An 18,132-nucleotide genomic window follows, 5' to 3' on the forward strand; every position below is an offset into this window, starting at 1 on the left:
TATTGAGTGAATATAGGTGGTGAATGGGATCTCACATTGCTTAGGAGGGAGAAGTTCTTGGTCTTTATAATGATTCCAAGGGGGGCAAATATGTGGCTAGGACTTCACTTGGGGCATCACAAATGATATAAGAGTCAATTCCAACTAGAAATGCGGGACTTGAGTCATGCTACTAATGATGGAATGGCCCGACAAGGACATTGGAAATATGAGCGGGAAGATTGTGATACCCCATGTTGAGTAAATATAGGTGATGAATTGGATCTCACATTGCTTAGTAGGGAGAAGTTCTTGCTCTTTATAACGATTCCAAGGGGCTCCAATAGTACCATTGACGAGTCCATTTGGAGTATGGGCCTAGATGTAACTTGAGTGTAACATATGGATCCTAAATTAGGCCATAAAATAATTTTTGGTTTATTTATTTATTTATTTTAAATATTATTGTAAACATTCTATTATTGTTATTATTATGAGTTTTTATCAATTTCTATCTCATTAATAAGTGGTTCATTTCTTTTTCGGATTATTATTATTAATTTTATTTATTAAAAGAATAAATGTAGTTAAATTATTAGTCAAGATTTTTGTTTTAAATCATCATTGACCGAATCCCTGTGATTGACCTAGTCCTCTGTAAAAGGATAAACCACGTGATTAATTTGTAAACTGCCCACTAGCAATCACAGCCACTCCAAGTCCCATGTTTATTAAACTGTTGTGCAATGCTTTTAAACTTCCGTTGTTCTCTCTCTCCTCCCGAGTGACCCTTCAATAGGTTAGCATTACGGCAGCCAATAACAGACTTCAAGTTGAAACGTTGAACACCCTTTCCCTATCATTATATCTCCTCTCCTTCTACAATTTCCCCAAAAACCATAGCATTCTTTCCTCACAGCAAGCCAATATAGCCAAACTCAGCAAGCCACCATAGCCAAACTACCAGACACTTCCTCGCGTTCTCATCAGCCATAGCACTGTAGTTCACCATCCCAGCAGCCACCACCACTTCCCTCACACCCAGACCACCACAAACCACCCTAGCACCACCCAAGCAAGCCAGTACAAACCGAGACACCCACTGCATTCAATCACCTTATTCAACCCCAAAAATCACTAGATCAGCCACCATCGTGCTGCCACGGTAAGCTTTTCTCACCGTGTTTCCCTTTCTCCTCCATTACTTTCTCTCTCTATAGCAAGTGACCACCTTTTGTGCTATTTGCTTGTGCCCACTGACAATTGCCGCAAGGAGAGTCAGAAAACCACTCAGACAGCCAAAAACTGTGACTCAGCCCCAAAGAGGGCCCAAGCACAGCCTGCCTCATAGACCCCAAGCCTTTAGAAGTCCACTCAGCCCACTACTAAAAACAGCGTCGTTTTGGTCCCTGAAAACCCTAAGCCCGATTCCTTCCCCTTCTTCTCTCCCCATGCCGTCTCCCCCTTCCCTCCCGTGACCACTGGACGCCTCCACTATGCATCAAACACACACACCCACTTGCCGCCGACGGCGACACCATCCCTAGCCACCAACCACCTCTCTCATCGCACAAGACATGTAAGCCTTCATATGATAAGTAGTTGCTTATCAAAACAAGCAATAGTTATTGAGTTGTGCAAGAAATATTCAAACAATACTTAAGTTGATAGATTTGACAAGTATGGGAGTTTTGGGAAACAGGAGGTTCCTTTGCGTTGTATGCATATTATAGTGCACACGATGGTATGATATCACCATGATGAAAACACATAAGAAACAAGCTAATTTTTCGACTCAAGACCATGAGTGTACGATTTGGGGAGAATACATAGTATAGTACATACTATTGTAGCTTCAATTTCAGCTTTTAGCAATTTCTTCTTGATACTCATGAATTGAAGAGCTGGAAGAAGAGAACAATTTCAAATGATCAATATATAATGCTTCGGGGGATTTTCTACCTTAGTTCTTTCAGGACAAGCAGATGGATGCATTTCCTTCAACTCTGATAAATTGATTCCTTCTTCTTTCAAAATTTCGACAGAAGGTCTCCAGAATATATGATTAATTTCATCAATCCTACTGATGCCAGCTTCAATTTCTTGTTTGTACTTCTCAACCCAAGCAGCTGATGATGCTATAACAGCTATGTCTCCAAAAACATCAACAATTAATCCAGACAATCTGAGAAAAAGCACTGACATTCAATAAGTGTACAAGCATGTCCAGAAACAATTCAATGTAAAATAGAAAGGGGAATGAAAATACTCCAAAGAACCAACCACACCAAAAGATTATATAACCAAACCCTATTGCAGTACATAGTAATTCAAAATACACCCGTACCATAACACCGGGGCTGCAAACCTCCTCCTGCCCCCCCCCCCCCCCCCCCCCAAAAAAAAAAAAGGGTACAACCCCAATATAAACTTAATTTCACTCCATATAATAATGTGCCACCGACCTTAAGCATAGCCAAACCTAAAGCCTCACATTGCTGCTACAAATTGTTTTGGTAAGTTAAACTTTATTGATAATAAAAAGGATGCAATCCAGGTACTCAGGGAGTATACAGGATAGACACCTAAGCAAAACAAGGTAAAAATGTATCAAATCTGATAACTAGAAATAGAAGACATTAAACAACCATCCAGGAGAAAAGAGTTCTACAGAAACACTTCTAACTTGTCTCCTCACAATTCTTGAAAGTCCGATCATTATTTTCCCTCCAAATGCACCACATAACATAAGATGGGAATCATCTTCCATAAAAGTACAACTTTCAGAGCAAACAAAACAGCCTCTCTGACGTGCCAAAGGTCTATCACTCTATACAGCATAACCTAATTAAGCCCGCACAAACCTTGTCCAAAATATTGTGGATGGGGATAGCATGTGTGCCTATGCACGAATGCTTATAAAATCCCTTATCTTAGAATCAAATCAAACTGTAAACTTTTATGAATTTGGAAGAAGTTATTAAGAGGGGAGGAGAGAGGGGGGAAGAGCACCCATAACAAGTTCAATTAATGGTCAATACCTATCTCCTTCACTATTTACAAGACGAAATGCATTTGTATTAGCTGACGGAAGCCCCAAACTCTCACGTAGTTCTCTTGCTGCACATATTCTTGCTTCAAGCAGTTTCATCATGTTGAAATCACATGAAGGATCTCTGCATCATATAGACACAGTTTAGCATCGTTGCGAAGGTGATATAACCAAACTAAGTAAGTACCTTGTTAATTCCTCTTCTAGCTGCATAAGCCGAACACAGAACATGGAAACTGAATTATACAATCCCCATCCGATTGGTTTCTCTGCCCCATCAGCTACCAGCACAATATCTCCAGTTCTTGGTGGTGGTCTACCAAGTATTCTATCAACTGCTCCACTGTACACCATTGGACTACCCTTTTTAAAGAGTTGTGCCTTCCCCTTCTTTAGTACAACCGTTGCAATGCCTACCAAACACAAACCAATAACAACAAGGTTTCTAATGTCAAACAAATCTATGTACGGTTTCACACATAACACTTTGCTCAAATTGGACAAGGCAAAAAGAACGCAATGGCCATGTAACAGAAGGTTTAGACTCGCAAAATTATGGTATCTGGAGTATAAATATAATAGGGAAAGATGATAAGATGCAATGTTCAGATATCACCCGCATCAAAGGATAAGCAAACTATAAATACATGTCTGGGCCACAACACAAACTTTTTATAAACTTAAAGTGGTATACGGGCTTGAAATATCTGTTGCATAAGAGTAAATCGCAGCCGATGAATGTTAGATTTTAGAATAAGATGGGAAAAATGTTACAGGTCTGCTTATCACCAACACAGTCACCAGAATTCAGAACAAACAAATGCAAGAAAACAATTCAAGAACTCAAGAACAGAACCAAGAAAGCAATTCTTATTTCTTGGACAATTCTTATTTCTTGGAAGAGATTTTCGAGTAATCTCCAGACTCCAAAGAATCCACAACATCCAGAATGAAAAATACACTTCACTAGTTCAAGCTTTATATTTACGGCTACTAACCAGTGAAAGTTTATTACAAACATTACATCAAATACGCAACAATTTTATTAAGTCCTCTGCTGCCCCATACACTACCTAAACACAGCGCTTCATTAACATATGCACGCCTTGTTTTATTCAGCACAAGCCTTCCTTCCTTCTTCATCAAAATGCACCGTTCTATTTAAATGACACGCACCATTTTGCCACCTACATTTAATTCTGTTATCCTTCCTTTCATCCTTCCTTTCATTTTCCAACTAATTCCTTCTCTCCACCAGAACCCTTTACGTTCTCCTCCCCTTTAAGGACTTGTCCACAAGGCCTTGACAATCTCCCCCTCATTAAAGAACCTTGCCCACAAGGTGTGGGTAAATATTCCTCAACATCCATAGGACTCACAAGAGTTGTCTTATACTGGTGCTCCTACCCATTTGATTAACACCTCAGTCAATGCATGACTACCACACTTCCTCATTCTTCTTTCTAAAATCTGTTCTGGTTCAGGTTGGATCTGCCCCTGTGAATCGGTTGGAGGTAATGTTGGCAATGGTGTGACATTCTGCCCAAGTTTCTTCTCCAAACAAGACGCATAAAAAACTGGGTGTATTCTTGAGGAAGCTGGCAAACTCAGTTTATAAGCTATTGACCCAATTTTTTGCAACACCTGAAAGGGCCCGCAAAACCTTGCTGCTAGCTTCATACTGTGCATCATCGATATAGTCTTTTGTCTCTAGGGTTGAAGTCTTAAAAAAACCCAATCACCCACCTGGAAGCTCCTTTATGTTTTGTTCCTGTCGACATAAAACTTCATTCTATGCTGAGCCTTATGCATATTTTCTTTCAACAAAGACAATAGTTGTTGCCTTGACCTCAATTGTTGATCCACTACATCATTGGTAGAGGTGCCTGGAATGTAGGACAGTAGCTTGGCATACCCATAGAGAGCCTCAAAAGGGATGAGCCCTATAGAAGAGTGTGTTGTGGTGTTATAACACCATTCAACCATGGGCAACCATAGACTCCACTCCTTTGGTTTCTGGCTGCTGTAACACCTCAAATAACTCTCTAAACATTTATTCAATGCTTCTGTTTGGCTGTCAGATTGAGGGTGGTATGCTGAACCGAAATCTAAGGAAGTCCCTTGAAAGTAAAATAGTTGCTTCCAAAATGAGCTAGTGAAAACAAGGTCCCTATCCGAGATAATAGACTTAGGCCTGGTTTGGATAGTGAATTGAGATGAGACGAGACGAAAGTTGAAAGTTGAAAGTTGAATAAAATATTGTTAGAATATAATCTTTTAATATTATTTTTGTTTTGGGATTTGAAAAAATTGAATTGTTTATTGTATTTTGTTTGGAAGTTTTAGAAAGTTGTAATGATTAGATGGGATGAAATAAGATGGTTTCATTAAACAAACCAAGCCTTAGGGAATCCATGGAGTTTAAAAACTCCAGAAAAGAAAACTTGTGCTACCTTACTAGCTTTGTAAGGATGAGAGAGGGGAAAAAATGTGCAAACTTGGTCAATCTGTCCACCACAGAAAAAACCATAGGGGCAAGCCTTCAATAAAGTCCATGGCAATATCTAACCATGGAGAATTAGGGATTGACAATGGCTGCAACAACCCAAGTGAGTGGATGGTTTCATACTTATTGGCCAGGCACACTTCACATTCTCTAACCAATCTCTTGATGTCTTTGCACATACCTTCCCAATCAAAATCCATCTTTGCCTTCTGCAGAGTTTTATGGTATCCCACATGTCCTGCCAGTGGATTGTGGTGTATATACTCCAAAATCTTGGCCTGGATCGATGAAGAAGGAACCACCACCGATCTTCCTTTCCTCAACAACAAACCCTATTGCACAAAAAAATACTTGGGACCCTTATGCCCTTGATGCACCTTAGAAATGATCTCAGACACCTTAGGGCATGATGAATAGCTAACCTTAAGTTCCTCTATCCACATGGGAGTTGGAAAGGAAATCAAGGCAAGAGTTGTTGATCCTTCCTTAGTTCTTCTTGAGAGGGCACCAGCCACCAAATTCTCCTTACCCTTCTTGTAATCAATGGTGAAATCATATCCAACCAGTTTGGATATCCACTTGTGTTGAGCTTCAATTCCAATTTTTTGTTCAAGAAGGTACTTTAAGGCCTATTGATCAGTTTTGACCTTAAAGGTATGCCCCAATAAGTAAGGCCTCCATCTACTTATTGCAAAAACAACAGCTCTTTCTCATAGGTTGATAATAGTAAGGCTTTTCCCTTCAAAGTCTTGCTATAACAAAGCCTTACTATAACAATTAAAAAAAATAGGCTGGCCTTCTTGCATAAGGATAGCCCCCAACCCCAAAAGCATCACACTCGATGGTAAATGCCATTAGAAAAATCTGGCAATCTCAAAACAGAAGGATGACTTACAACCCGGTTCAACTACTCAAAGGTTGTGGCAACTTCTTCACTCCAATGAAATGAGTTCTTTTTCAATAGACCAGTTAGCAAGACTGCTATAGAACCATAATTCCTTATGAATTTTCTATAGTAACAGGTAAGACCCAATAACCCCCCTCAATGACTTCAAAGTTCTAGGTATAGGCTATTGTTTTGGAAGGGTCTGCCTGCACCCCACTGCTTGAGATAATGTGACCCAAATACTCAATTTCTTCAACACCAAACTTGCATTTCGACAATTTGGCATACAAAGTATGATGCTTCAACGCCTCCAAAACAGTTCTCACATGCAACACATGGTCAGCAACATTCTAACTATAAACCAATATATCATAAAAAAAACTAAAACAAACTTCTTCAAAAAAGATTTGAAAATGTCATTCATTAACCCTTGGAAAGTTGCAGGGGCATTTGTAAGGCCAAAATGCATGACTAAGAATTCATAATGGCCCTCATGAGTTTTAAAGGCTGTCTTTTGAATATCTACATCTCTAACTTGAATTTGATGGTAGCTTGCCCTCAAATCCAGCTTAGAAAATACTCTAACTCCAAAGAGTTCATCAAGCAACTCATCAATAACATGTATAAGAAACTTGTCCTTGATGGTTTCTTGGTTTAATGCACGGTAATCTAATGACACCCTTAGGACTATCAATCTCTAACTTCTGATCCACAACCATCAACTGTAAAAACCACCCTTGTTTTCTAACAAAATCAGATTTCAACCCCTTGCTACCAACCAACACATACTCACTGCCAAACTTAATTCCCTACAACATCACAGTTTCTATTCCCAATTTGAAACTCATAGACATTTTTGTAAAACCCCAATGGATGGAACCCAAGGTCTTGAGCCATTGTACCTGAAGAACGATACCACAACCACCTAAAGTCAACACATGAAAAGGGACTGAAAACTTGGACCCTTGGATTCTGATCACCTCCTCACATCTACCTTGACTCGATATCTTGGCCTCATTAGCAACCCTGACTTATAAACTGGAATCCCTCTCAGTCTTCAACTTAGCTTCTTGAACCACTAATAAATCCAGGAAGTTATGAGTGCTTCCTGAATCTACAAGGATCTCAACAGAACATGCCCCAATTCTTCCATGTAATCTCATGGCATTGTTATTGGAACAACCTGAGACTGCACAGATAGAAACTTCTAAACCTTCTTCCTCACCTCCCTGCACCTCCTCAACAGTGGATATTTCTTCATTCTCATCCAACAATGACTGCTCCAACACAGGCTGCTCTACTTTCAACAAGTAAACCCTAGGATTCTTATACAAATGAGCTAGACTCCACTTCTTATCACAATGATAACTATTTTTTTATAAGGAAAAAGAATTCTCATCACAATGATAATAGAGGTCTTTTCTTCTTTTCTCATTCATTTGAGATGAAAAAATCTTCTTAATAGGAACACTGCCCTTCTGTATTCTAGCACTATCTCCCCCTACTTCAGAATGACCCTTATCCACATTTCCAAGATTGCTTCTCCATGACTTCCTCGAAGCCCACAAATATTCCTCTTAAATCTTTGCAAGAACAAAGGCGACATTCAGATTAATAGGATTGAGCATTTGAACAAGCAATCGAATCTCATCCTTCAACCCACTCAGACAATCCTTTCAATCTGTTTGACAAGGCTTCAAACTGTGTCTCGTAAACAACCACAAATGACATTTGCTTTAAACGAGTTAAGATCATCATAGGCCGTAGGGCCAAACCTCACTTGAAGGGCTTTCACAAAGGAGTACCAACTTGTAAAAATTTCACAATCCACAGCATCTTGATACCACACAAGAGCCTTGCCTTCCATGTGAAAAGAGGCCATTAAAAGCCTCTGGTTCACCGATGTTTGATGGAATTTTTTTTTTTTTTTATAAGTAAGAGATAAATATTATATATATGAATGAAATAGGCATAGCCCATGTACATAGGAAGTATACAGAAAAACATCTAAATACATTCTATATGCGATAAATAAAAGACAAGGAATCATGGACATTGCCCCCCTGCAATACAATAGCGGAAAGCCAAGACAATAAAGTATGAAAGAAAAAATTCTTCAACTCGGCCAATGTGCGTTCCTTATCTTCAAAGCAGCGCGCATTCCTTTCCATCCAAATACACCACATGATGCACAACGGAATCATCTTCCACACCGCTGCCACTTGATGACAGCCCTGCATCTTCCTCCAACAACCCAATAGATCCACCACCCTCATAGGCATAACCCAAGCAACATCAACCCTTTGAAAGATCTCATCCCACAAGACCCTTGTTACCTCACAATGTAGTAAGAGATGGTCTACCGATTCTCCATTCTTTTAACACATGTAGCACCAATCTATGACTACGCATTCTCTCTTCCTCAAGTTGTCCATGGTCAAGATCTTCCCAAGAGCGGCACTCCAAACAAAAAATGCTACTTTAGAAGGCACATAAGACCTATAAATAGTCTTCCAAGGAAACGGAGAATGATCTTGTGTTGTCAAGATGTTATAATACGCCTTCATTGTGCATAGCTTGTGATTATTAGACTTCCACTTCAATCTATCTCGCTGTGCTATAGGGGTCCCCATAGAATATAGTGAGCTGAAAAATTCTGAAACAATAGATAATTCTCAGTCGTGAAAATCCCTACTAAAGAGAATGTTCCACTGATACGAGCCATGAGAAAATAACCACACATCCGCCACTGATGCCTCCTATTAACTGCAATGTGATATACGGCTGGAAAAGCCCTTTCCAAAGCTTGAACTCCACACCACATGTCCCGCCAAAAACTTATTCGATTGCCCTCACCAACCACAAAACGGATTTGATTTGCAAAGCATAGCCACCCCTTCCTTATAAACTTCCATAACCCAACACCATACCCCCCTCTCACTTCGTTGGAACACCAACCACCCCTAGTGACACCATATCTAGCGTCAACAATTTCCTTCCACAATGATCCCTCCTCTAAATAATATCTCCAAAGTCATTTTCCAAATAGAGCTTTATTAAAAGTTCTCAAGTTACACACTCCCAATCCCCATGCACAACTGAGGCACAAACTGTTTTCCAGCTAACTAGATGAAAATTCTTCTCCTCCCCCATGCCTCCCCATAAGAACGCTCTAAATAGTTTCTCCATCGTACTCACCACCCCTGCAGGCATAGGAAACAAAGATAAAAAGTATGTGGGGAGGTTAGTGAGAGTACTCTTAATAAAAGTGAGACGGCCCCCTTTTGATAAATACACATGTTTCCAACCAACCAACATTTTCTCTATCTTCTCCACCACCCCATCCCAAATAGCTCTATTTTTAAAAGTAGCTCCCAACGGAAGGCCCAGATATTTCATTGGGAAAGAAGACACCTTACAATCCAGAAAACTTGCTAAACTGAGGATATTAGGGACCGTACCCACAGGAACCATCTCAGACTTGCCAAGGTTCACCTTGAGCCCTGACACTGCTTCAAAGCAAAGTAACAAAGCTCGTAGAGTTTGGATTTGGCTCTTATTAGCTTCGCAAAAGACTAAAGTATCATCTGCAAAAAAAAAATGTGAGATGATAGTAGGGCCCCCAGAGCCATTGCCCACCTGAAAACCAGCTAAAACCCTCCCCCAACAGCAGCCTGCACCATCCTACTTAGAGCCTCCATAACTATAACAAATAAAAGTGGAGATAGAGGATCTCCTTGTCGCAGTCCTCGTGAACTATAAAAAGAACCAGCAGGTGTGCCGTTGACTAGAACTGAGAACCGGGCCGTTGAAATAGAATGACGCATCCATGAAATCCACTTAACCCCAAAGCCACACCTCTCAAGCAGATATAAGAGGAATTCCCAGTTCACATGATCATACGCCTTCTCCATGTCAAATTTGCAAAGAACCCCTGAGCCTCCCTCCTAAAGTCTGTGGTCCAAGCACTCATTTACAATGAGTACCGAATCAAGAATTTGTCTCCCTCGAATAAATGCGTTCTGAGACTTAGAAATAATATGCTCCAACACCGGGCTAAGCCGGTTGGCAAGAACCTTCGCAATAATCTTATACACGCTACTAACCAGGCTTATTGGACGAAAGTCCTCAATAGTCGAAGCCATGTGTTTCTTAGGAATGAGAGCAATAAAGGTCGCATTAAGAGATTTTTCAAACTTTTGGAAAGAGTGAAATTCACTAAAAACCTGCATTACATCACCTTTCACAATATCCCAACAAGTTTGAAAGAAGCCCATTGAGAAACCATCCGGACCCGGTGCTTTATCCTTAGCCATACCAGAGATGACCTTGTAAATCTCTTCTTCAGTAAAAGATCTCTCCAGAACACTCGCACTCTGCGAGTCAATTGCCTCAAAAGGCAAGGTATCAAGCTTCGGCCTCCAAGAAGCCGATTCTGTGAGAAGGGTCTCATAATAGTGTACTATGTGATTTTCTAACTCGGGAGGAGAAGAAATCACCTAAGAGCCTAACTGGAGCAACTCAATAGCATTGTTACGCCGATCCATCCGATAGGGTTGGTTCCATCAAAGTGGGGGAAATCCAATCTAACCCCTCTTGGCAATGATCCCCTTTCCTCTTGATTCATCCCTCCACCCCATAAAACCCTTCCTCATGATTCATATCTCTACCCCCACAAGAACCATTAGGGACAGAATTAACTTGATGACTTTCTACCAAAGACCTAATCATATCAGTGAGTTGGTATGAGTTGCCTGTAATTCCACGAATCGCATGATTATGCTCCTCCAATTGCTTCAAAATACCTTCTTGCTGCCTCAGTGAACCTTTCTGTTGCGCCTTCAAGGCTGCTGATCGCGTGTTTTCTGCCATGAGAGGATCAGCCTCTCTGACACCAATTGTTACGGGTCTACTTATCTCCAACACAGTCACCAAAATTCAGAACAAAGAAATGCAAGAAAACTCAAGAAAACAATTCAAGAACTCAAGAACAGAGCCAAGAAAGCAATTCTCATTTCTTGGAAGAGATTTTTGAGTAATCTCCAAACACCAAAAGAATCCACAACATCCAGAATGAAAGATACACTTCACTAGTTCAAGCTTTATATCTACGGCTACTAACCAGTGAAATGCACCGTTTATTACAAACATTACATCAAATACGCAACCATTTTATTAAGTCCTCTGCAACCCCATACACTACCTAAACGCACCGCTTCATTAACACATGCACGTCCTATTTTTTTCAACACAAGCCTTCCTTCCTTCTTCATCAAAAAGCACCGTTCTATTTAAATGCCACACACCGTTTTGCCACCTACAGTTAATTCTGTTATCCTTCCTTTCATTTCCCAGCTAATTCCTTCTCTCCACCAGAACCCTTTACAAAAGATGAGCTTAAGAAGTATGCCACCAATATACTCGTGTGTCAACAACCCCTAAGAGTGCTCACCAATAAAGACTCTTTAAAAGAGCATAGCATAGATCTACTCAATTATCAGAATAAAAATGGAAACTGAAAAAACAGAGAGAGAAAAGCACAAATTTAACTGAACTATGGGAATTGAATGTTTCAAATTGCCTTTCTGATAGCATCTGAAGCTCAAACATTACAAGCCCATCGTCATGAAACACGCCATTGGAAACAAGGGATCATGGAAGGGATGCGGTAACATTAGACTTAAAATAAAATAGTCGGGAAATGATATAAAGAGTATCCATGTGTTGTTAGATGTTGATTGTACGTGGCCAAATTGGCACCTTTTACTGGAAAGGGATTGTCTTGTTCAGCCTCCCTAATTTTGTTTTTCAGATTTTTCCTCAACCTTTTTCTGCTGTTTTTTTGTAATTATCTTCAGAATGATCCCAGTCAAATTGTTGGACTCATAGGAAAAGTTAGCCATTGCTATTATGCCGAAGGAATCTGGCAGCCATTTTTATGAGGAAAAGGAAAAACTACAACTTAACCAACATATTCCATTTAGCAATCACCCCTTCGATTCCCCACGTCACAGAAACATGTTTAATGCTAAAAGCTTATGGCTTTACATCCAGTTTATAGCTCAAATTTGGACAGGCCCAGAAGCCAAAAGGTTCAGATACCCCAAAAGCCAATATAGAAACAAAACAAGCAGAGAAAGAAACGCTTTCAAAGTAACCCCGACAGCCACTATAGCAAATGTAATAGAAAAGCTACCGACCACACACACAAACATGCAGAGACCTTTGGGCAAAGAATAAGCAATTTCTTCGCGAATGGTGATGCCTGGTGGTGAAGAAAAAGCTAGAGACTTCATGAGGCGTGAAGGAATCTGCTGCATGTTTTTTAGCATAAAAGGAACGAGTTATTGAGCGGTGCATTGCACATTTTCCATCGATGTGTGTATATCCAGTGTTTTGATACCGTTTAGGGTGTCGATGGGTGGCCCATTGGCGCTTACCCGAAAACCTGGTGTACATTATCCAACTAGGTCCGCTCCTCAGCGGTAAGTTGTAACCATCGTCTAATAAATTATGAAAAAACAATTATATTTCATCTTTACAGGTCACACATCATATATTTTTTATTTATTTTTTTTCTTCTTATTAAATGTGTTTTATTTGAATGATGAGTAAAAGAATTCAATAAATTTATAAAGAATAAAACAAAAAAATAAAAAAATTTAAAAAAAATATATATGATATGTGAAAATGATGAATAATAAAATTCAATTATAAATAATAGTGAAATATGAAAATGATTTTATTACCACTCTTATATCTATTTTAAAACTCTTTCAAATTGATGGTAGTTTTGTACGTCTTAAGAATTTCTTTTAATGAAGTAGCATGATTGTATTGATTGATTATAAAATGAGTTATAAAGTAATTGTAAAAAAGTTGTAGGGTATCATTCCTCAGTAAAATAATTTGAGTGAAATATTTTATTGAATTTTGGAAAAAAAAAAAAAGAGAAAAATTAAATAAAAATATTAAAAATTTAAAAAAATTGTTTAAATATGATTTTTAATATAATTTTTTTAAAAATTTATAAAAATTGTACTGAATTTTAGGTTTGAATAAAGATTATGTAATAATTAGATGAAAAAGTTTAAAATTTGAAATTAAAATATGTTTTATATTTAAATAATATTAGGAAATGAAATTTTGAGGATTCTTGTAGTGTTCAAACATGCCCTTAAGACCTTTTGCGAAACAAGAAATCAATATTTTTCAAGTTCAGTCGAAATTTTTTTCAATTTGAAAAAAAAAAAACACAAAAACCAAAACAAATTTCACAAAAATCAAAAACAAAAACTACCTTTATATTCAAATAATTTTTCAACTTCACTTATTCATTATTACAAATTCCAATAGAAAACATATTTTAAAAAAAATAAATTTATTTAAAATTTCTTATATACTTTTACAAAACTCAATAAAACGGTACATCTCAAAACATCTTAAAGCATATTTAAATAGTAGTACTATATCTACTTATAATTTTACTTATATGACTCATTTTGTCAGATAAATAATGTTATATATAATCATGAGTTGTGCAAGATCCATGCACTCTTTTTGAAAAATGATATTTGCATTCATAGAATGCGTAAACGCTGCGTATTCCTTTTGAAAATATTAAGTAAATATGAGGTCCATATGACAAAATTGATTTTTTAATGATAAATATCACTTTTGTTTAAAAAAAGTGCGCAACGTTTACACAACCCAAACTTTCGATTATTTCCTCCCAAACTCCGCATATCTTCTCTCTCTCATTCTCTTGTTATATGCTCACTCTCGATTATTTGTAATTCAATGTTTTGTCGTGCCGCCGCCTTTCACCCAACCACCAATCACTCTCCTTTGAATTTGGATCTCCTAATCTCCTAAAATCCCATATTCGAACTATAAATAATTTGGACATGAGTGTAAAAGATTGGGTACAGAGTTTTAGAATCTCCACTCTTCCTTGTCCGCAATTTCACAATCATCTCTCTCTCTCTCTCTCTCTCTCTCTTCACTTTGCCTCAATGTCTCCCCACAATGCATGGCATTACATTCATTTCTCAAATCGAGTTACCATATCATCTACGCTAAGCCACTCCATCTATCTAAGAAATTTGCCATGCATTGTTAGAAAAGTGCAAGTGCTTCACAAAATGCTAATGTTAATGTCACTCAATGTGTTGTGTTTTAAATTTTTTAAACTAGCAACTTTCCCAGATTATAACTATGTCCTCACTTACAATCTTGTACCTAATATTTAGGGCTAAAGTTAAACTAAAATGTATGTATCCAAATTTTTGTCCTCATACCTAACATTTAGGGCTAAAGTTAAACTCGAATGTATGTATTCACTCAGTTTAACAAAGAGATATTTAAGTCTACAAATCCTATTGTAGAGAATATAGCTGCTTGCCTTGAGTCAATTGCACCAAGTATCACATTATCTATGAATGCAGAACTAGAAAGAGAATTCACAGCAGAAGAAGTTGAGGCATCAATGAAACAAATAACACCACTCAAATCCCCAGGGCCTAATGGCTATGGGGTTTGTTTCTATCAATCCCATTGAAACAAAGCGGAGAAGGAGGTATGTTAAGCTATCTTGAGTTTTTTAAAGGGAGAAGGTTAGATGTGAGAAGTAACTTTACTTATCTAGCTTTAATTCCAAAAGTTAATAATCATTCTATTGTAAGTGAGTTCAAACCAATAAGTTTATGTAATGTTCTTTACAAACTTGTATCAAAGGTATTAGCCAATAGATTAAAAAATGTCCTACCCTCTATTATTTCAAGTAGCTAAAGTGCATTCATCTCAAGAAAACTCATAACAGATAATATCATAGTGGCATACGAGACTTTGCATACTATGAAAATTAGACAGAAAGGAAAGCAAGGTACTATGGCCCTCAAACTTGACATTTCAAAAGCTTGTGTAACATACGGACCAGAAAATAATAATAATAATAGATAAATAAATAAATAAAATTGGGACAATAAATAATGTAACTTTAGTTTAGTTCTTTCTTAATTGCTAGACATTTTAAATTTTGAATAGTATTATTCTTTACATATAAATGGATAAACGCGGTCAAATATCGAGTTAGAATTTTCTTTCTAAATTATAAGTTTAGATTTTATTAAGTTTGAATCTAAATCCATTGATCAAGCTTCTCTTGAAATTTACTACCAACTGTTATCTAAAGCTTTGCCGCTTCTAAAAATCTTAGTCATTGATCGGATAAATTTTACACGTCTATTTTATCCCCAGATTTCCAATGCTAGATCATCTTATAAAAAATAATCAGACAACCCCAACGGATCTGCAAACAGTCCACATCATGCACAACTTCATCAAGTCGATTTTTCCCTTATACACTTTGAACATCAAACTCTCGTAAACTAAGCCATTATTTGACTCCAAATCAAATACATCCAACAATCTCTTCCGTCTATATATACACCTCCTTTCCTTTGCAATTCTCAAGATACAACAACTCAAATCTCATAGCAAGCCTCCACCATCTCCTCAGCCCAACATTGTTTAACATCTTCTCTATTCCCTCAAAACTTCTATTGCCACTGTCAATCTCGGTTGAGCCACCCAGATCCACCACATTTTCCCTCACTTTTGCCGTCATAGTCTTCGATTGGATTTTTAGCCGTCGCAGGCCTCTCCCCTCTCGGTAAGTTCTCGGACCTACTCTCTCCCTATTGATTTCTTCTTCTCTCACTTTTCTCTCACAACTTTTTCCCCCTTTCTCTATTTCTCTCTCACCGAATACTATTGAGTTTCAATTATTTTCTTTAGAAAAAGAACTAGTAGCCTACTGTTAATGCCTTAATTTACACAAGAAACCGAAAGAGATGAAAGAATTATCTCCGGCCCACAATGATAGTTCGGGTTTTGATACGATACCCTTTGCATTTATCCATATGATAAATAATAAATAAGTCAATAAAAGTAAATGAAGAGAGACACATGGATTTACGTGATTCAGCATGATGCCTACATCCACGGGTTGTTTGGGGATGAAATCCACTATAATTGATGCTTTTACAATCTCTTATGGCCTCACATATCTCACAATACAATAGGAGAACTTAGGGAAGATCATTTGGCATTGTAGTAGAGTTTGGGGTAGGGAGCTTCTGTGGAGAGATCGTGTGTAGAGAGCTTGTCGAAAGTCCGTCCGTTATGTGGGAGATCTCCTCATATTTCTTTGGAGTGATTGCCTTGCGAAAGATTTCTTTTTAGGACTCTGAGTCCCTTTCCTTTTAAGAGTCTATGTGTATATTCTTTTAGGAGTTTGAGTCAACTTATCCTATATCTTCTTGGTTTTATCTCTTAGCTTGACTTTTGGTCCTATCTTGAAGCTAAATTATAGGCTATTGATTTAATCCCTACAAATGCTCGCGATTCTTAAGGGCGATTCGTTGTACAAGAAGGCCTTGAGAATCTTCAAGTCAATAATTTGTATAATAAATTTTGAAAATTGGTCACTGGTTTCCTGTTTGGTCCTTGGTTTACTGTTCGGTCCCTATTTTCTATTTGTTTTGTGCTAAGCAGTGAGGAGCTCAGCTTAGAGAGATAGGCGGTAGGTGTACTTGATCGTATTAGGTGTGAGCGTGGAGCTCTACTTTGGTGGGAGATGTACTCAACCGCATTAGGTGTGAGCATGGAGCTTTGCTTTGGCGGAAGATGTACTCAACCGCAGTAGAGGTGAGTGCGGGGCTCGGTTTGAGTTTGTTTGTTTATTTGTGTAGATGTTTGCCTGAGAGATTATTTATTGTCGGCGAAGAGTGCATATTTCCATGAATTTTTTTATGTATATTTTTATGATCATTTTTGCTTTTGTTGGTAGTAGTGGATTTTCTACCCCTTGGTGTAAATTGTTGTTGGTGTTCTCATTTTTCTATTTGTTTGTAGGAACTCGTGCTTAAGTGGTCAGGGTGCCCGTCGACCCCCTAGATCCATCTTAGGCTGTTTTTGAGACCGTCGACTCGTTCCCGAAGGACACCCTCGTGAGGCGGTTGTGGAGCTTGGTGGCTCGTTCCCGAAGGTAACATGCCAGCGGTAGTTATGACGTGAGCATAAACACTCAACGTTTGCTGGAGAAGTGCACCCCGAGTCTTTGGACTCGACACTGGTGACTAACTGTAGAGGTTGTAGGGTCTTTTGATCTACATGCTTGTTGAGTGCACTGCGAGTCTTTGGACTCGACACAGGTGGCTAATTGTAGATGTTGTGGGCTCTTCTGACCTCCATGCCTGTTGAGTGCACCGCGAGTCTTTGGACTCAATACTGGTGGCTAACTGTAGAGGTCATGGGGTCTTTTGACCTCCACGCTCGTTGAGTGCACTGCGAGTCTTTGGACTTGACACTAGTGGCTAACTATAGAGGTCTTGGGGTCAACTGTAGAGGTCATGAGGTCTTCTGACCTCCATGCCCATGAATTGCACCGCGAGTCTTTAGACTCGACACTAGTGGCTAACTGTAGAGGTCGTGGGGTCTTCTGACCTCCACCCCGTTGAGTGCACTGCGAGTCTTTGGACTTGACACTAGTGGCTAGCTGTAGAGGTCATGGGGTCTTCTGACATCCATGTACATGCATTGCACCATGAATTTTTGGACTCGACACTAGTGGCTAACAATAGAGGTTGTGGGGTCTTTTGACCTCCACGACTATTGAGTGCATTGCATGTCTTTAGACTCGATATT

General features: G+C 38.6%; 1 protein-coding gene across 2 annotated transcripts in view; it reads right to left on the minus strand.

The window, feature by feature from the left end:
• LOC108998977 (ribosomal RNA large subunit methyltransferase I) overlaps positions 1 to 12,881 on the minus strand; it is a 33,465-nt gene extending 20,584 nt beyond the window's left edge. Inside the window, exons 1-4 of one of the 2 annotated variants that reach the window (XM_018975752.2) lie at positions 12,647 to 12,881; positions 3,219 to 3,444; positions 3,021 to 3,155; positions 1,942 to 2,164 (exon numbers count right to left, since the gene is read on the minus strand). In XM_018975752.2, coding sequence (XP_018831297.1) covers positions 1,942 to 2,164; positions 3,021 to 3,155; positions 3,219 to 3,444; positions 12,647 to 12,755 — 693 coding nt within the window. In that variant the 5' untranslated portion in view covers positions 12,756 to 12,881. Of the gene's footprint in view, positions 1 to 1,941; positions 2,165 to 3,020; positions 3,156 to 3,218; positions 3,445 to 12,623 lie in introns of both variants that reach the window. The other variant, XM_018975750.2, reaches the window with a different exon arrangement.
• Between the last annotated feature and the right edge of the window lie 5,251 nt (positions 12,882 to 18,132).

This window comes from Juglans regia, chromosome 2, assembly GCF_001411555.2.
Source record: "Juglans regia cultivar Chandler chromosome 2, Walnut 2.0, whole genome shotgun sequence".
Classification (NCBI taxonomy): Eukaryota; Viridiplantae; Streptophyta; class Magnoliopsida; order Fagales; family Juglandaceae; genus Juglans; species Juglans regia.